The sequence below is a fragment of the Pavona decussata genome, unplaced genomic scaffold (assembly GCF_977016875.1).
Source record: "Pavona decussata unplaced genomic scaffold, jaPavDecu1.1 SCAFFOLD_272, whole genome shotgun sequence".
Lineage (NCBI taxonomy): Eukaryota > Metazoa > Cnidaria > Anthozoa > Scleractinia > Agariciidae > Pavona > Pavona decussata.
This window is the reverse complement of record NW_028145674.1, coordinates 284,295-304,359: the sequence shown is the minus strand read 5'-3', so window position 1 is coordinate 304,359 and position 20,065 is coordinate 284,295. Positions and strand designations below refer to the sequence as shown.

The 20,065-nt window shown below is 40.0% G+C and overlaps 1 protein-coding gene and 1 long non-coding RNA gene across 2 annotated transcripts in view; one reads left to right on the top strand and one right to left on the bottom strand.

The window, feature by feature from the left end:
* LOC146455564 (uncharacterized) overlaps nucleotides 1–20,065 on the top strand; it is a 186,923-nt gene that overhangs the window by 457 nt on the left and 166,401 nt on the right. The window lies entirely within an intron of this gene.
* Nucleotides 1–20,065, bottom strand: part of LOC146455571 (dynein axonemal heavy chain 5-like) — a 95,467-nt gene that overhangs the window by 6,699 nt on the left and 68,703 nt on the right. Inside the window, exons 68-88 of the mRNA XM_085094093.1 lie at nucleotides 18,712–18,860; nucleotides 17,080–17,234; nucleotides 16,092–16,245; nucleotides 15,277–15,441; nucleotides 14,672–14,860; nucleotides 14,072–14,434; nucleotides 12,677–12,967; nucleotides 10,191–10,358; nucleotides 9,058–9,323; nucleotides 8,400–8,529; nucleotides 7,872–8,015; nucleotides 7,308–7,358; nucleotides 6,538–6,693; nucleotides 5,903–6,085; nucleotides 5,030–5,273; nucleotides 4,141–4,446; nucleotides 3,401–3,522; nucleotides 2,352–2,543; nucleotides 1,751–1,886; nucleotides 791–930; nucleotides 103–267 (exon numbers count right to left, since the gene is read on the bottom strand). Coding sequence (XP_084950219.1) covers nucleotides 103–267; nucleotides 791–930; nucleotides 1,751–1,886; nucleotides 2,352–2,543; nucleotides 3,401–3,522; nucleotides 4,141–4,446; nucleotides 5,030–5,273; nucleotides 5,903–6,085; nucleotides 6,538–6,693; nucleotides 7,308–7,358; nucleotides 7,872–8,015; nucleotides 8,400–8,529; nucleotides 9,058–9,323; nucleotides 10,191–10,358; nucleotides 12,677–12,967; nucleotides 14,072–14,434; nucleotides 14,672–14,860; nucleotides 15,277–15,441; nucleotides 16,092–16,245; nucleotides 17,080–17,234; nucleotides 18,712–18,860 — 3,869 coding nt within the window. The remainder of the gene's footprint in view (nucleotides 1–102; nucleotides 268–790; nucleotides 931–1,750; nucleotides 1,887–2,351; nucleotides 2,544–3,400; nucleotides 3,523–4,140; nucleotides 4,447–5,029; nucleotides 5,274–5,902; nucleotides 6,086–6,537; nucleotides 6,694–7,307; nucleotides 7,359–7,871; nucleotides 8,016–8,399; nucleotides 8,530–9,057; nucleotides 9,324–10,190; nucleotides 10,359–12,676; nucleotides 12,968–14,071; nucleotides 14,435–14,671; nucleotides 14,861–15,276; nucleotides 15,442–16,091; nucleotides 16,246–17,079; nucleotides 17,235–18,711; nucleotides 18,861–20,065) is intronic.

Genomic DNA, 20,065 nt, shown 5'->3' with positions numbered 1-20,065 from the left:
CCAATGGATTCAAACGCACAATACAATAAACAACAACAACAACAACAACAACAAAAACAAAAACCAACAACAACAACAAACGGAATCCTTAAGGCCGCTGACCTGCGTGATGCCAGCGTATGTCCTCTTGAGACCAGCTTTGATTCCCTGCGGGGGTTCATTGGTAAACTTGATGGAGGACTGGAGAAGAGTAATGGGGAATTTAGGATGTACTTCAGTTGTGATCCACAGACGGAACTTCTCGTTGACATTCTCAGTTGTCGTGATCTGCAAATAGAATAAAGACATTCTTATGCATTGAATTTCACTTCAGTATGACTCGACTGCTGACTGCAAAGTGTAATTGGTTTATAGTTTTCATCAGTTTCATCCATTAGTTTTAGGTTGCGTTCGATTGACCGTATCCGGCATAAGAATAAGTGGAATAGCTGTTAGATTTCTCTTTTTAAGTAAATGTGTGAAGACATTTGTGCAAACTTTCGCTGACATATGATGATTTAAGAGCTTTTTCGTACTCTAGTAACTCCGAAACCTTTCACGAGCGATTTCTTGTCATAATTTTATGTATTCCTCTTCCTATTACGTTTCGCTCTGCTGGAGAAAAAAGACTTGAAAACACAACTGGACGGGTAGCGGAATTTGGAAACCTTTTTCAAGTTTATTCACACGCCAGCACAACTCTTGGGCATCGCATTCAACGAAATTCATAACATTAGAAAATTAATTACTAATATTAAATTAATTATATATGAGTACGTTTATAACAAAACTTCAGCAAGTTATTTTATACCGTCTCCAACAATTCGTCCATGAAGTTGAGCCCCAAGTGGCAGTTCTGAAGTAGAACCCAGCCTCCGTCGCTCATAAACAGCGTTAGCAGTTTTCGCGCATGCACCTCTTGTCCTTGACCCATAGATATGGCCCGGCAGTCTGTGCGAAATAAGCAAATAATTGTCTTAATAATCCTTCAAGATAAAACAAACCCTTATTAAACACAAGGAAAAGTAAGAAAAATAAAATTGATGCCATGTGGCAGATTTTAATTTTCGTCCTGACTAAAATAAGGCGGGGTTTTCCCGAAAGAAAACTTAACTTTACTTAACTTAGTACCTTTTCTCGTACACTAAACTCCCCAAGAACACCAAGGGAAAGATATCAGGTGATTTTCGGAAAGGGAGAACCAACTTTAATCAGTTTTTAGCCACTTTTCCTAAACGCAAAGGTAGAACTTAAAAAACTGGGCAAGTTACAATCCACTTTGATACTGGCCATCCCTAGCTAAAGACACTTGTTTATTCTTTAAACGTACTGATAGCTAACTAAATCGTTTGCCTCACGACTGAGTTGCTGAGAAGTTGGTCGCAACATTTCGCTATACTGCAGGCAACACCAGATACCGAGCCACTCGACACCATCGCCTAATGATGACTGGCAGTATAGCGGTTAAAACGCCGCGATCCACACCTATATTATACAATCGTGAGACAAACCATTAACTTAACTATCGTTACAAACCAGGGCTGTTGCCCACGAAAACTTTTAAGAAGCCCACAAGGCCAAAAGCTGAGATGTTAGGAGCCCAACATGTGAAGTGTTAGGTGCTGCTGTAAAAATTTAGGCGCCCAGGGCGTTTTTTTAAGCGCCCCAGGTTAACACCTGAACCATTATCTTTGGGTCCTTTTATTCCAATGTGTTATCTTTTTGAAGCCATACTAAGAATAGTTGACATAGCCCCTTTAAGAATGTTTACCTAGCCTCATTTTCTTGGCCAATGCCTCAATGGAAGCTGTAGGATCAGAACCCATCGACAAGAAACAGATCATTGGTGTTCGCACGTTACTCTCCTCCCACATGACTTCCAGGTTGAGAATCACGCCTTCCGCGTACTGTTAAAACAAACACCACGTGTTAAATGGCATCCTAGAAGGCTATAACGCGACAGCCTTGTCACGCAAAAAGAGAAACTTTGCGTGACAAACGTTCTTGGCTAAATCAAAGCATTGCGTGACGAGATGAAATACGCCTCCCAAGCATGCAATATGTTATATAAGTTGAATGCAAAAGCTCTTATGATTGGCCAGTGAATGGGTGCTTGCTTCTCGACCACGGAACACTACAGGCCTACCGACTGAGAATCGTTACTAACAAATTCTCGGGGTCCTTGCTGTCAAGGACTTCGGTGAACTGAGTAGGATACCTTCGATAAAGATTGATAATGATGATGATTACAACCACTGAAAATAACTGACCAACTTATGATCAAACTATGCTCATGAATTAAAGCCCCCTCAAAAGCACTGAGTTTGCAATAGATGCAGCGGAGGTTTATTTAAGTAGATACCCTGCTTTACCTCTCTACCAATGGAATCGGTGATATAGCGTCGAGCTTGATTGATGGTACGATCTGGGCACCAGGCCCTTATGAGCAGCAGCTTTCTGAAGGTGTCAAGGGAGCCTTGGTAACCATCTGGAATAGGAGTATCTTCTGGCGCCTCTGAGTCGAACCATGTCTTCCAAGCTTTGCCGGACTCCATATTCGCAACCTGTGGAATGTTAGGCGCAATCATTTATCATCATCATTTATTTATTTGCCTTAATAAAAATAGAAGAAATGATCGAATTTACAATAATGGCGAGGAGACCTCAAGAAACCACCAGGCAATCGAAACGTAAAGGTACTTCAATAAACCTTGCCAAAAACAATCCTGTAATACGACATCATATTTGCAGCTAACGACCACTTCTTCTCAACCCTCGTTAAACCGCGGGATTAACGGGTTTCTACTGTAATTGATATAACATAAAGAAGACGACGAAATCGTGTTTTAAAAGCCACATATTCCCCACACTACAATAAAAATTAGGCATTTCTTGGGAACTGTAAGTGAAGGTGGTTTCGTCTTCAAAAGAAATTAAATTCCTGTTTTCTGCCTCAAGAACGTGATTTTCCGCTTACATCGACCCAGATCATACCATTCGGCATCCTAAGCTATATTCTGTTTGTTGCGCATTGCGTAACTAATCAGAAAGTATGGCTTGGGCTGCAGAGAGGGCAACCTTAGGAGACTTAAGCTTTTACCACCAATTATGAGGACAAACGTTTTTATCTATACTGAGTGACTTTCCTGTAATTTCAGTGTTCTTAATTCTCGTTCATTAGCACGTTTATTTGTTACTTGTCCATTAATTTTCTATTTTCGGTAAACAAGCCTCTCGCCTTACTTTGACTTTGCAAAGCCAAACTCAAAGCGCACATGCGTTTGTAAACCAAACATGACAGGAATTGGAAATTATCAAAACCTAAAAGAAAACTTGTTGCGCGTAGTAATTGCGGCCGGTACGATGCAATTCAATAAACAACTGAACAAACCAACCAACAAAGAAACAACAAAGAGCTTACCTGGCCCAGAAGCTGAGTAAATTGAGGTAGTTTGCTGAGCGCTACCAAGTTTAACCAAGTCATATCCAAGATCCACTTCTTTGGTTTGGGTTCCACGGCATTCAGGTCGAGTGCGGCGCCACCTGTCAAACAAGAAAAACAAGTTAAACCGGTACAAAGCAGCCCCTGTATCAAGCGTTAACTCTAATAGAGTGTTTTCACATGACGTCACGGCGGCCACGTTGGTGTCCCAACCTAAACCTCTGTGAATGAACTCTATTTATGCAAATACTTTCTTTTGTTTCATTAAACCAATATAGCCAGTAGTCACGTGAATGAAAACACTCCATAGCAGTGAAAATTGCCCCCACCCCCTCCTTTATTAAGTGCAAGATATTACGAAACAGTGCGCACGGTTTGAAAGTTATATTCCTAACTAAGCAGGTATGGCAGGGACCACGAAAACAGTCTATTAAATGTGAATTTAGCACAAGATTTCCTTTTTTCCGGGTATGCCTTTGCAACTCACTGAATAATAGACCATTCTCGTTATTAATTATGTAGCTATTTTTAATATCCTTGGTAATATAAATACGTCCGATATTTTTTCTGTGTCCTTTGCAACTTAAGATGGCTTTAGATAAACCAACAACTTAAAGAGTCGTCTTTTTCAAATCATATAATGATGGACTTCTTGAAAACTTCTACCTGGCGACACAAGAAAACGTCAGCCATAAGTTTTATCTAACTGACTTTCACACCTTTGATGAGCACTTGGAATTCTTCATGGCGAATCTTTTTCTCCAGTAAATCGATCTTTAAGGTGAGCAGCAGAGTGAAGAGGAACTTATGCTCTTCGTACAAGCCGCGGGTCGTGTATCGAAACACTTCAAACGTCAGGTACTCGATGATGTTCTGGATTCGTTTGGCGGGAATCGGAGACGTCTGGGAACGCGCCATCGAAATGTCAAACAAACCCAGGAACTGCCGGAGTGAGGTCTGGTACATAACGTTAACGTATGACATCTCGACAATCAGGAAATACAGGATGCTGCCTCGGGTGGCCACTGGGAGGGGAAGGAGAGAAAAAATTTGTTACCGATGTAAAAATAACAAAATAAACGAACAACAACAAAGAAACAATTTTTAAATTGTATCCACGAAAATAACACAACATCCTTAGATTATTAATTTAGAGACGTACAGAATTTTTGTAGCTGACAAAAATTTTATATCCTTCAAGAAGAATGAACCATAAAAACATATCTTTTGGGAACTGTTACAGTCAAACATGCCAAAGGAAAAATACTGTCAAGTATGCCGCTAGTTAGAGTTTGATACACACTCCCAAAATAGAGCTGTTTCTAGTGGAGTGTTGAACCCAATTCGCGTTTATTTTCGTGTTGTGATTGTTTTGATAAACGCACCCCACTTCCGTGACCGACCAGAAGAGCAAAAACAGCTTTGATTTGTTTGCACGCGTTTTCCCTCGCTCTTAGTTAATTATGTTCTTTGCCTCCGTTGTTATTAACCACGTAATAACTTTGGCTTTGGTTTTACTACACTCGATCGAAAGAACCGATTTACCCAGTACAATTAAGGACAAGACAAGAACTAAATGAAACTCTGGGCCGTCAGCCAGCTACTGACCGGGTCTATACTCTTCTCGAGCAGTGTTGATCTTCAATTCCGTTTCCGCGGCAACCAGCAGCTTCTCACTGACCTCCTCTGACGTTGCCTTAGTAACGCTAAGAACCTGGATCAGCGACTCATCTTCGACGAGAGAACCCTGGGTACTAGTCAGTCTGTACAACAAGTTGTCCTCCAAGTCCTTCATCTTCCGCTTGTTAGCGGTCACTTCTTCCATCAGCTTGGTGCGTTCTGCTTCCAGTTCCTAAACAAACAACAACACTTAGTTCATCATAAACCTTGGATCAACTATGCCTGGTACAATGTTGCTCTACCTTTACTATTCAGAAATGTATCATTGTTTAATGCAATTCCAGGGATTTGAATGGCATAGCAGCCATGGTATATGAGCCATTATTCCACGCATGAAAAAAACCGACCATTAAATTGTCTTGGGTTGTTATTGCAAAGCGAAATCAGCAAGATCTACCAATATTTCTTGATTTTTTTCTAACAAAATAATTATTCCATCCTGTGCAACTGAGCTATCAAGCCAACTGGGAGCTGGTCATATTGTGAGTTCGTTATAAACCCGTGAAGGATGAATAAATAAATGTAAATATGTCAAACACATATTTTGAACTGCGGATGAAAGATCAAATAGAAGAACACTGCACCGGCATCGCAGAGGTCATGGGTTCGAATCCCGTTCAAGCCTGATTTTTTTTCACGCTTTTTCTTTTCGCAACTGCTTAACTTGCGTAGTAACTGCGAGGATCTTCCTTCATTTGATCTTTCATCCGCAGTTCAAAATATATGTTTCATATATTTACATTTATTTAAATAAATGCAAGCGTGAATTCCCATAATAAGCCATTACAACTCATCATTTACCTGCTTTTCGGTCAGGATTACTCTTCCAAGCAGCTGATCCTCCAGGCCGCTCATAGTGACCGTGAAATCAATTATGGAGGTCTTGGCACTAACTTCCGGCGTGTAGGACGGGTTACCAAGCTTGGTGGTAACGTACAACCGGAAGCCATCCATTACATCCACTTCCTTGTCGCCAACTTTTACCTAATAAGGAAATATGTGAAAGTAAGACCACCGCCATAATTGCGGGCATCTTTCGCTTCGCTCAGAACTTGTGGGAAATACAATTTATGTCTGGTCTTTTTTCTCTCCTTTTTTCACCTTTCCATTCGTGGAGATAGGGAGCGAGGCGAAAAAGATGCTTCAAACGAAGTTGTGAATAATAATGTCAAGTAGTGAAAAAACAAAACAAAATCATACCAACTGTGTATTATTCTGTTAACCCTTCAACCCCTAATATCAAAGAACAAATTCTCCTATCTTGTCCCCATACGTTTCTTATAAGGACTGGAGAGAAGTTATTAAAATATCAAGAAAATTCGCCTTATTTCTCATGACCTCAGCGGCTGAATAAGCATCGATATTACAAGGGGAAATTTGATGCTGATCACTGTTAGGGCTTAAAGGGTTAATTAAATAAGTGAACATACACCTACCTTATACGTCTTTCCAGACTTAATAAAGTTCTTTTCTAACACGTTGTCAAGGGCTGGGTCAAGTTCTTCACCCACATCCTCTATGATCAGCGGTCTTCCCAAGGAGAGTGCATCTTCCAGATGAGATCTGAAGTATTTGTGATTGAGAGCGGTGACCTGATGAAAATAAATGAATAACAAGTGTTCTAAATGCAACTTCCCTTGGCAACGTGGTAACAATGCAGATCGTTGAGAACAAAACAGCTCAGTGCTCTATTCTTTACAAGAGAACACAGTTTGCCGTCCCTGATTATCTTATAGATTCGATTTAACTGAACAGCTCACGGAACACATGGAGCACTAGATTTTCGAATTATAATTGTGTTTGTCCGCGATATAACAGGGCAAGAGAAGGTGAAAGATCATTTCTAGTTCAAGCTGTACAAATCCGGAATAGTTTACTTTCTCATCTAAAGAAACAAGCATCTTTTAAATCTTTCACACATATCCTCAGGGATAAATATTTAAAGGAACAATTTGTCATGCCGCACTTTCATCCGTAGCAGAATATGTTTGATATTGTTTTACATAGTTTTAACCTTTCCAGTTTTATTTAGTTTTAGACAAAGGACCACAAGTTCAGTAGTGTTGTTTACTATCCACTTTAAATAAAGGATTTACTATTGATAATAAAGATAATAATTATCCAGGAATACAGTCGTGATCTGCAACCGAATTTTTACTAGAAACACTAAAATTTAGCACCAGCAATAAGGATTAACGCTGCTTACCTGTAACTCGTTCGGTCCTTCCTTCTTTCTAATCCAGGCTTTTCCTTGTCCCTGAGAAAGATAAAGCACAGAATAAGCAACCAGGCTTGCAATAGCAAATTAAACATAAGTGTGTTACAGTGGAGTGAGTAAGTGATATTTTTGGTTCATCATTGTAGAAGCACGACTATTCGCAAATTACCCTCAGCTACTCGGAAGACCAGACAGTCAGTCGTGATCACATCAGAGTTTCGCAATTGATAACAATCAGGGCCCAGTTGTTCGAAGTCCGATTGAGCTAATCCTGGATCAATGTTAACTTTGATTCGAGTTTAATAAACTAATCAATATCAATAAAGATTCTTCCAAAAGAGTTTTGGCCCTCAGTTTTGACTTGGACTTTTCTTTACCTTTAGCTTGAAATTAGGCTTTGAAATCACTTTTAAAGAGCGAGATGAAAACCTTGATTAACTTTTAATTGTAGATTAGCGTTAATCGGCTTTCGAACAGCCCGGCCCAGAAATGCTGTTCTGTAATTCGCTGTCGAATAGACGTCTTTTAAGCAGGGCAATATCGATGTCTTACCTGTGGGTCAATAAGAAGAGGATATCGCGATGCCTTGGTGACGATGATACCATTCTGGACGGATAGCTCATCACTTGGCAGTCCTTGCAGGGCCCACTCTCCAATTGTCGCAGCATCAGTGAGCATGTTCACCAAGTTTAGATCCTGGGAAGAAATTGGATAAATGTTAAGTCTAGCGCATCCTTTATTGAGAATTACAACAACAGTTCTTAGCCAGCGGGAAACTATAAGATCCCGAATGTTACGCGCAAACACCCTTAGGATAAACTTCTACCCAGCAAGCCTCCTACGTTAATTCTAGAAATTATGGATCAGAGAATTTATTCTGCACTGAGCGTGAGCCCTTTCAGGAAATGGGAGATCACACGAGCCAAAGAAAAAAGCTCCGACGCCGGCGGGAATCGAACCTACGACCTCCGGATTCAATCGTCCGTTGGTCTACCGACTGAGCTACGAGGCCAGACAGGAGCAAGTCGTGGGTGATTATGGTGGTAATTGCGGCAATGTGAATGTGAAGGAAATCAATACCTCTGTGAAAGGAATCTTGACTTTTCTCATCTCTTTTTTCCAGTTGTCCAGCAGTAGAGTCCTGAACGCTTGGTTAAATGGACCAGAATAGGACAAGAACCCTGTGGCCAACAGAACATCACCTACCAACCTAAAAAAACATAAAACAACGCATGCGTCACAGGATGATTGCATCTTTTTATAACAATCGAATAAAAACCATTCAACATTACCAAGATCATAACAAAAGGGTATAACGCACCACGTTCTCAATCTTATTTTAGTCTTATGCAAGGTTACCTTTCTCAGATTTTCCAAGGCTTCCGAGTGTCAAACTAAAAATGCAAAGCAAAGCTAACCCTGGATAGAGCCAAGAATGCTCTGGTAAAATGGAAGACACGCTGAGAGAGTTTAAACGACTGAGAGGACCCACCAAGGCTGCTGAGGTTTTTTATGTTGGAGTTTTGTGTGTTTTTCACTTTTTGACCGCGCGGATATTGGGACGAGAGCAAAAGAAACGGAGGAGGGGGGAGGGGAGAGGAGAGTGGAAAAACGCACAAAAACACCACGGAAACGCTCGCTACGCAGGCTAGCTGAATTCTGAATTCTGAATTCCGCCAGTTCTACTACAATCCAAAGCCTGCAACAGAGTGGCATTTTGAATCCATTGCGAACACACCTCTGAATTTGCTGTTCGAATTTCTTGCTCTGTTCAGTCCATCTGGTTTTCTCTCCTCCCAGCCCATCGATTAAAGCCGTAGCATTTGCCATCTTCCTCCTGCAAGCCTCTGCATCGTCAACAAGCGTTTGTTTGTCGCGCATGGCCTGATCGTATTTAGCTTGCACGACATCCAGCTCGCGTTGCTTCTCATCCAACTGTTCCTGAGCTTCATTCAGTTCGTCTGTGGCTTTTTGTAAGCGAGCTTCTTGGACCATCAAATTGGCCTAATGAAAAACGCCAAAAGTCAAAAAACAACCAAAAGAGGAGGCCCATCTGCTTGCATTTGTACTTGACTTCAGAAAAAACTCCAGGGGGGGGGGGGGGGGGTTCAAACACTCTTAAAAACTTTTCAGTCCACACGTGTAGGAGTTTCCATTTGTCAATTGAAACCAGTTCAATACGCGGAAACGAGAATGTCTGACCTCCCTCCCTTCCCTTTTCAATAATAATAATAATAATAATAATAATAATAATAATAATAATAATAATAATTATAATAATAATTATAATAATAATAATAATAATAATAATAATAATAATTAATAATAATAATAATAATAATAATAATGTTTGAATGTAATTAAAATGATTGAGTGTAACACTGCTAGCCCAGACCCATGTCCGCAAGTTATGTACATAATTCATGAAGACAAAAATGAAATCTTCAATAATAGAAACATTACTGTAGCGCCTTTTAACATGAAAATGATCACAAGCGCTTTACAAATACCAGCAGCTTTTTAACAAATATATATTTTGTATTAGGAAATAGACTAGATAACAACGATAAAACACGTTAGTGAAACGCCGTCTAGTGAAAATTTTGTTCTAGCTAGTGAAATCAGACCTGTCATTAGCCAACCATATCTGTTTTCAGACTTTCAGACCCATTGGTTAAAATCCATACCCTATTTCTGACCAAAACGGCTCAAACACCATATCCTTTGGGGTCGTACAAACCTATATGGCTTATATAGGGGAGCACTCCCTTCCCCCCCCCCCCCCCCCCCGGAATCAATCCAGTTTGCTTTACAACTATACTAGCAAAAAAGTCTGATCAAGTTCACTCGCAATTAAAACGTTCACGTTACCTTAAGAGGTAGAACTTCTTTGTTAACACCGTAGAAGAAGGCCATTGCTTTGGTCCATGAAGCAAGCCCAGCCACGTCACCACAAACTTTTCTGGCACTTTCCAATGTGTAGTCTTCCATCTCCAGGTAAGGGGATAGTAATTCAACGGTTTCTTCATTGATGGAATCCTGAAGCAAAATAGTACATAAACTGTTAGTCCACAGAGCGCTGAATACAAGTAAAATTAGTAACATGTATGCAACAAAATTGTACGATAAAGGATGCAATCGCGGCAATATGACAATAGCCTTATAGCTCTTAGGATATCAAAGTGACACTATCGTTAACTCGTGGATGTGGCTGATATTCAGGCCATGTTCAATGCAACCAGACCCTGGCTTCTGTTGATAACTATGACAACACATAAAAGGTCAAACTTATCAGCCATCTCTTTTAATTAACAGAAAAATTCAAAACTTAGTAGTGAGTAATGAATTATGAAATATGTACAGTTATTTATTTTTACAGTGCAATCTCAGTTATTTGAACTCTCAATTATTCGACACTCCCGATTCTTTGAACCAGTAGTTTTTAATTCTCTTGGATTTGCTTCAATCAGATTTTACCTCCTATTTTTTTTTAAACAAAATTCAGTTTCCCTAGGAGGTTAAGAAAATTGGTATTCCACTGTGGTGATTTATACATTATTATACAAATGTTAAACACCAAGTGAATTGTTTCCTTTTACTTACTTTTGATAATCCAACAATAACTGTTTATTTTTCATGGGTTTTGTGACGTCAGTCACCAGTGCTACAGTTTTCTACACCTTATCACATAGTCTGGTATAACTTTATTCAGTAATGTAAGGGAAAACACTAATTAATATTTCCTTTTCCATTTTGTACAGGGTTTCATGTAAAATATTCTTTATTTATATAAGAACAGTTTGAACCACTGATTGTTTGAAGGATAAAGTGATAAAATGGTTTTAATTTGCAATATTTCAAGCAAAATTTTGTGAAATATTTTGAAGAGGACTATGATATGCACACTCAACTCTCTTTAAGCATGATTGTACCTTCTATTTTTTCTCAGAAAAACAGGATGATAAGATGTAATGTAAGGAATATTTTACCGAATGCTTATTTACTAGTAATGATACATGGAAGGTATTTCGCTGTGTAAAAATGAATGGGACTTCTCAGATGAGGTGGTATCCATAAGCTGGAGTGATGAAGCTGCAGCAGCGTAGTGTTTAGCAGTCTACTGACTTCTTCAATTGAGTTTTTGCTTGTAAGGACGAAACGTTAACGGGTTGAAGCAAGCCAACTACCTTAATTGAGAAATCAGAGAATAAAATCTGCAATGTAAATTTTTGTGGTGGAAGGAAACACTTAAATTTTTTCTCAGTATTACCTCAGTTAGGAAATGTGGTCGATGCAAGGTAAAGAAAAACTCTTTGACTTTGGTAGGATTCAAACCCATGACCCCACGATTTTGATCACTGATGGACCAAATGTCCTCACTAGGGCAATGCGAAATTTAAGTGGTTTCCTTCCAGCACAGAAATTTAAACTCTATGCAGAGATAATTGTCTGATTTCATTATCCTTTAATTGTTGTTATTTCCAACTTTATTCCAAGTTAACTCTCTCATGTAGCAAAGTGTAAACAAATTGCTGGGGGTAACTGCCAGATGAATTATTTTTGGCAACAGTGAAGACAGTTGAGGCAGGGACAGTTGAGGATTTATACCCAAGTCCTACTTGATTTTATGTCAAACCAACTTGGCAAAGGTTAGCATGTTGTATTTTTGAGCATTACAGTGCTGTATGCACTTATTACATTGACGTAGTTCCTCCTCAGGTATACGCTCTAGCTCACGCTTGGTAGCCACATCCCACCTAGCACTTAATGAATGGGCGCTGGTCTTTGGCGATGTCTGTGCAAAGGTTGAGAGATAATCACAAATCTCGTCGGTTTTACTGTGAACGCGCAAAGTTGTCCCGTTATCAGTTTTAATATAGGAAGTAGTTTCCTGTAGTGTCTTGTAGCTAAGATCTAAAATTTGTTATCAACTGGACTCTTCTTTTCTGTGGTACTGTTCCATCTTTTTTGCCACATTAAATACACAGCTTTTTCGCTTTCGAACTTCGAAGTTGTGCAGGATCGAATAAAATACTACTTTTCTAGAAGTCTACGACATAGCCGAGAAGGATGAATTATTCAAAGTGACAAAGGCATACCCGGAGAAAAGGACATCTGAGTGTTCCTATCAGTAGTCAAACTTAACACCTTCCGATTACTAGTCCGGATGCTCTACCACTGAGCTACTGGAGACTCGTGGGAACTAAGGCCATTAAACTAGGTCCATGGGACAAACACTCTGCATACTGCTAGGATTGGACTGTCAACGTGTGGCATATGCGCAAAGGAATAAATGTGATGGTACCGTATTTTTCTAAATGTGGTGGTATTATTTTTTTTTTGTTATTTCCTCATACCTTCTGGAAAGTAAGCAAACTGTTCAAGAAACCTCCACCACTCATCAGCTTAAGCGATTCGCTCCAGGACGGCTTACAGCAGGGCTTCTCAGGATCTGCGGTCACGGGATCAAGCCTCCTGAAGAACAACAGTAGCACACAATCCATGATCCGCATGATCAGGTGAGGAGGCTTGGCGAGTTTCCTGACGGTGGCGATATGCGCCGGTTTGATGGTCTGTAGGGCGGCTTCTGCCTCCTCCAGAGCAGGTTTGGCCGCCTCAAGCTTTTCTTCTGCGACTGATTTATCTTGCTGTTGAAAAAGGAACAACATACTATTAACATAGTTTTAGTCCTTTTCTCTGACATTGGTAACAGGGTTCATTTGTAAAAGAATCTGTGATGCTGCGGGAGTAAAAACGAATTTTGATTTTACCAACCGAGTTGAGAAGGTAACTTAGCCACCGTAAAGAAATAGTCCATTTCTGAGTTGCTGTGAACCTCTCTATGAAAGCGAGGCTAAGTGCAAAACTTTTCATATGAAAATTAGTTTTGTTTGTTTCATAGTGAGGTTCAAAGTAACTCGGAAATGGTCTATTCGAGTGCTGACGTTGCGAGCGTTCGCCGTTCGTCAGAGCGAGTCATAATCTAACTCGCTCTGATGAACGGCGAATGCTCGAAACGTCAGCACTCGAATTTCTTTAACGTGGTCGAATTAACTCATCAACTCCATCCAGACGTGGAAAGCGAGACCACCCTGCCATTCAGTAGAATCCCATTCAGCCATAGAACATAGCAAAGCGCCTTCCTGTTGAGTTTCCTTCAGTTTTAAAACAAACAATTTTCAATTAATTTGAATACTTTCAATCAACAATCAACTACCCAATCCGATTTCACGAAATTTGTTTGGAGATTTTTTAGGATCTTCTTTCATCAAAAGGGGTGTAAGTTATCTCAGCTTCTAATACACAACATAACAATTAACGATCAATTGGTAAAAAAAATGTAACTGACTTTGACAGCAGATTAAATTTTAGTGGAGCGGTTTTCAGGTGCATAATGCAGAACGATTTCAAAAATACTATTACAACCGTGCTCCGGTTCGCAAAAGATACTCCATATATGGACACTGCCTCCTTTCGCTACTGCACATACGTTCTGCGCATCTCTCGACGGTCCAAAAAAGGGTCAGATTTCTTGGGATGATGGCTACGTATTCAGAGGTATTTTTGCGCGGTTTGTGACTATATTCGGGAAAATAAGGTCTTTGAGAGGGCTATTGAAATCCAAAAGGAAAACTGGGAGCAACTACGCATTTTTCAGGGGAGCTGATATCCACGTAAGATGGGGATAAACGATCTTACGAAAGAAAGCAAATCAGCTGTAACTCGTCACAAGCTTACAGCTGCAAACTCACCGCAATTTCGTCCACGATAGCCTGGGCCTTATCCTTGACCTTCTGTACCTGTGACTTGACCTTCTCAGCAGCAGTAGCGCTGACTGTCACCTCTTGCAGCACCACGTCTGCCTTCTTTGACGCCACAGCCAGCTCCTTCTCCTTGACAACCAGCTCTTCAGAAAGCGCCGCAACAGACTCGCTTGCTTCCACAAGCTTGTCCAGACCAGTTTTCATCCTCTTAGCCAACAGGCCAATGGCCTCGTGCTGCATCTTGTAAATAGTTTTGTAGCCACCAATGAAAGACAGGTATGACTTGGGGGTCACGTGTGTCTGCCGTCGGAATCGCTCAAAGTATTGGACGCACATTTCTGCCACGTTGTCCTACAATGAACAAAGTTATCATGCTGAGTTTGTGGCTCATTCCTGTAGTTGTCAGTTACATGTTTGCGTTCTGTAATTGGTTCAGAGATAACGAACACCTTTTTTTTAACAGGTTTGCTCTGAAGAGGAGCAACACAAAAAGGTGTCATTAGGCACGGCTTCATACTACAATGCACAAACAAGAAAATTTCAGTTCTTTTTATCGAAGGTCATTATGAATCCCCTAAAGTTGCTTACCTGAATAACACCCATGGTATTGACAACAGCCAGTTTTGTTTCGGGAGAGCAAACGATGTCAAAAGAAGACAGAAAGTGTGAAGCTACAGCAATCAACGCATCTTTAGGCCAGCGGCTAAACCAGTCCATTGTGCAGCCACTGAACAGCCCAGGGAACTTCAGAGAACGATTGCGGAACTTCTCCCCCACCTGGAGATGTTAATGAGAGTTGAAGAGTTCAAGGTTAGTTCCTAAGCAAAGGTTGCATTAGTAGGCAATCGAAGAAAGTTTATGGAAGGAAGCTAACTGGGGGTAGCAAGATTGAAACATTATGTTAGTCTGACGGTCATCTTGTAGTCATGTTCTTATCAGTCAGTAGGCCGGTCAGTCCGTCCGTCAGTCAGTCAGTCAGTCAGTCAGTCAGTCAGTCAGCTGACCTGTTCGTAAGTCAGTCAGTCAATCAGTCAGTTAGCCAGCCAGCCGGCTGACCAGTCAGTTAAGTCAGTCAATTATACAATCACCAAATCCCAGTAGTTTATTCGCCCCGCATGGATGTTTTCAAGCGAAATATTCCCACCACGTGCTGTTTTCGAAAAAGAGGAGAAAGAAAGGAATGACTTGCTTACCGGTGAAAAGCAGAGCACAACATGAAGGTTGTTCTTGACACGAGTAATGAAGTAATCATAAAGGTTCTCATTGGTTGGTGGCCTCTTCGGATACTCGACCTTCATCACACTGATCAAGTCCTGTGTTATTTCATCAATTTCGTCTCGGGCAAACAGATTGGACACCTAGAGTTCATAAGGTAAAGTTCATCGGTTAATAGTTAATAAGCAAGGCCTTCGTCCTTCCTTATTTCATTTGAGAAAAGGAACTCGCGCGTTGTGCTTTAACCAATCACAGTAAACGCTTCACAACGGTTTCATGACGTTGCATTAAGGCGGTTGGCAATTGATTGCCGCCTTATTCCATGGTTTTCTTTCACTACACTCTGAAAGAAAGAAAGAAAGAAAGAAAGAAAGAAAGAAAGAAAGAAAGAAAGAAAGAAAGAAAGAAAGAAAGAAAGAAAGAAAGAAAGAAAGAAAGAAAGAAAGAAAGAAAGAAAGAAAGAAAGAAAGAAAGAAAGAAAGAAGGAAAGAAACTATCGTCACTTTCTCAACCAGTTACGTCAAACCCAACAGCAATCGAGCACGACTTCCTTGCGCAGCACACTTGGCATCGTTTACATAGAGGCTATTTCGAGGTTGAGCAAGAGACTGGGTCGAGCTACAAATTTAATCTCATTGACAAATCAACTTGAAGACATGGAAGACCGTTTTAAGATTAGTAATTTCGTGGGAAGTTAATGCGACAACGTCCTCCAATTCCATCTTAACTCCAAACATTTTTCCCAGTTTTGAGATACACGCAAGTAGTGCTTAACTGAAGGAACGTATCACACCTCTCCTGAAGCTATCACATTGTTCATGTACTCCAAAAATCCTTCATCCTTGATTTCGTTGTCTGTGAAAATAAACGTGATCCCCTTTCCTTTGTGTCCTGCAGTCCTGTACAATACTTTCAGATCATCCATTAAGTTTGACACATTGTAAGACCTGAAAGGAGGGCAAAAATCCCAAAATTAGAACTTTTTGAGTTACTTTCAAAAGCTATCACGTTTACTCAGGTTTAAGGAGTGTTGACAAGAGGGAAAAAGCGACGTGGTAAACAAACTATAGAGCCTAAATTACATTCGTATCCAAAATGATAAATTGCAAAGTTACAATGTAACACTACCAATAAATTAATAAATCAGGATTCCGAAAGACTGGAAAAAATCTTTTTATGGGAATTCTCCAAATACAATTCAGTGCACCTCATCATGAGCTCTTTGACGACGTCAAATGTCCGCTAGTGGCGTCGATTTCTACAACTAACTACAATATACTTTCCCTTCCTGCTACACAACTAAAGTTAAACTTCTTTAGCCGATTTACCTCTCATCTCGAACAATTTCGACTATTTTACTTTTAATACATATCTAGAACAAACAATATTGTTATGTGGCTGGAGTTTTTTCCCGCAAAAGCGTACGCATTCATTCGTTTGTTCATGGTCACACGACATCTAACAATAGACCTGCTAGCCGCCAAAAGCCCATGAGCGTGCAACCTCGTTGCTAGGGCCCTCTCTCTTCTTCCCTCGACTCTGGGAACGAGGTTGACGAGCCTGTAACATTAGGAAACTATGACGTCACAGGTTAACAGTGAACTGTTACCCGCTTAAGTTGACCGCGCCTTTGTTTCCCACGCCGTTTAATTTATTTGATATCTTTGTAACAGGTGTCCTGTTTACGTCAAACGCAATACCGAAAAAAGATGTTTCTGGAGATTCGTCATATGAAAGCAAAGGTTTCTGAAAAGCACAGGTTACTGCACGTAAAATTGTACCTTGTGAGAGTAATCTGGAAAATATCATATCCTGCGATGAAGGATGCCAGTCTCGTCAAACTCTGCTTTCCTGAGCCGCCGACACCCACTAGCAAGGCGTTACCTCGAGGAGTTCGAATTATGCGCGAAATCTTGACAAGGTGGACCATGGCATCCTGAAAAACGAACCGATGATGTAGCGTAAGTGAGATGTGGTTGGACCAATACGGCCAAATTTTCGATAGGTCATTTTCGATATATTTTAATTCTAGCTTGGCTACAAGGGTTAGGGGAATAAAATAAAGAAATAAATAAAAAATAATTATTCATCCATGAGCCTCAATGTTTATGCCCCTAAGCCTCATAGCCAAGTACGAATTTTAATATATCGAAATTGGTCTATTCAAGCCCCAGAAGAAACTGCCAAACCTTGTAAATTAACGCCATATCACACAAGCAGACAGTAATAGTCCTTAAAACGCTTTTAATTTGAACGTCATTAAACCAATGTGATAGACCATTTCTGAGTTGCTTTGAACCTCATTATGAAAGCGACCCTTCGTGTAGTTTTCATTCATATGCAAACAAAACTAATTTTCACATGAAAAGCTTTGCACTAAGCCTCGCTTTTATAAATGAGGCTCAAAACAACTCGGAAATGGCCTATTACAGTGGCCAATCACAACACACCCAAATAGCGGGATGAGCCAATCAATAGGATGTGACTTAAATAAAGGCAAAACGGGAGCCTGTACGATAGCTATATTAAAGCAACACTGAAGTATCCAGGGAAGAATTGATAATGTAGTGCATGTGAGTTGTAGCAGGAAAAACGATACATCTGTGACCCTGTGGGTTAGATACATAGAATCGACACTGAAGTGTTCCTAGAAGAATTGACGATGCAACGTATTAAAGATGTTGTATGAAAAAATTCCAAACCAGCCGTGAGCCTGTCGCGGTTAGTAACGTGCAAGCCATGTTACGAGTCCCAAGAAAAATTGATGATGCAGCGTTTGCGAGATGTGGCTACAACTACAAGTCTGTGTGTCAGTATAAATTCCTTTGTTCAGATGTAACATTTTTCAAACTAGTTTAACTTTAATTTATTTCCCTTCGTCCAGGTTCATTACCGTAATCTGGAACAACATAAAATTAAAATCAAACCCGTTTGTAAAATTTAATACCAAAAACAAATTTATACCACACTGGATACAAGTAAGCAATGATGAAATGTCCCAACAATTGATTTTGCGTCTTTTGAGAAAATTTACAAACAGTAGGAACTATGTAAGTTAAATCTAAGCCAAGTAAAAATGTCCCAGAAACTTTAAATCAGCCCCCTGGTGTTAAGAACGGTGCCTACTTATGTAGAAGTATTTTTGCGCAGTTTATTACTTTGCGGGAAAAGCAGATCTTAGTAAGGGCAATTGAAACCCCAAAGGAAAATTGGGGGTAACCACGCATATTTTTTAGAGATAATTAAGAAACAATAATTCTAAAAAGTGCTAAAATACAAAGCAATGCAAAGTTATCAAATTGAAGCTTTATTATCTCTGAAAAATGCATGGTTACCCCAATCTCGAGATGCGCAGAACGTATACGCAGTAACAAAAGTAGGCACCGTCCTTAAAGGAAATTTGGCCCTCGTACCTTGAAGAAGACAAGGTCCATATTGCCTCCGCGGACCATTTCGTTGTACTGCACCATGAAGGTTCCGAGTCGTTCCTTGAGAATGTCTAAAGTTTCTACAGGCTCATACACCTTGGGTGCCTCCAGGTCTGCATCTTCAGGCTCCTCACCTGCAGCAGGTTAATCCGGTTAGTAATTATAGTAACGTGGTAAAACTGGTTTGTTTGTGGTTGAAATAATTCACAATTTTTGATTCCCGTCACTTTTCCAAACGCTGTTTGTATCGATGTATAACCTTTCATATCTAATATCGGCCAAGGCGAAAACTAGACGAATTAATCAATTCGGTTTGAAAACACCAAACTCCAAGACCAAATGCCTAAAATCAAGCTGAAGAGCTTTTATTTTAAAGGTCGCACTTGACGATTTTATCCACAGACTAAAATGTGCAGCTTAACAGCTTTCAATTGAATGGTTAAACTTTAGGATTTCAACAATAGATTAAAAAGTTAGAACCACTACGTTCGGCACGAGTAACGGCACCGTACAAAAAAAACTGTTTAACAATAAGTGCAGTAGAAGTACTTTCATCTCAGAAGTCACACTTTAGGATTTAATCCAGAAAGTCAAAAGTTAGCACCACATCAACTTATTCAAGGTCTGCCACAAGGCGTAAAAGTGATAAAGATGTTGCGGCCATTAGAAAGTGTCACTAACGATCAACTGACACAAGATATTCAGCAAAGGAAAGAAAGTTATACAGGACGCATACTTCATAAGGGTAGAAAGAGTGTCAATTTGGGAAAAATGTCAGAAAGGAAAAGCGCCAGTATATACTTCAGATCAATAGAAATTTCTAAAAATGGTTGCACTTTAGGATTGCATCCACGAAGTCAAAGTGGCACAGACAGAACCACAGACACTATATAAGGACTCCAGCGTTTAGGTAGCAAGAAAAAGAAAAAGGAAAAGGAGATGCTTCGTGAACTTGACTAGCAAAGCCCAGTTAAAAGTGAGCAGACTATTATAAGAAAAAAAAAGTTAGAAGAGTTAGAAGGAGCAGAAAGAAACGTTACCTGGGCCCTTGGGCCCACCAGAAGAAACTTTCCTTGGACTTTTTTTTGGCTTTGCAGCTTTGCCGTTGTTGCTATTGTTCATGTTGTCTTTTTTGTCTGCAAGGAGAGCAAAAGAGGAAATACAAAGAAAAGGAGCAAAGAACGAAAAGGGAGTAGCATGTAACGTGAATAGAACAGGATTTCGTTTCTAAGGAAATTGTAAGTTGAATGATAAAGGAGAACTGAAGAGAAAACAATGGGAAACAACAACAGAGAATGTGTCAGCAGCAAGGAAATAAGTTGAAAAGAATGAACTGGGC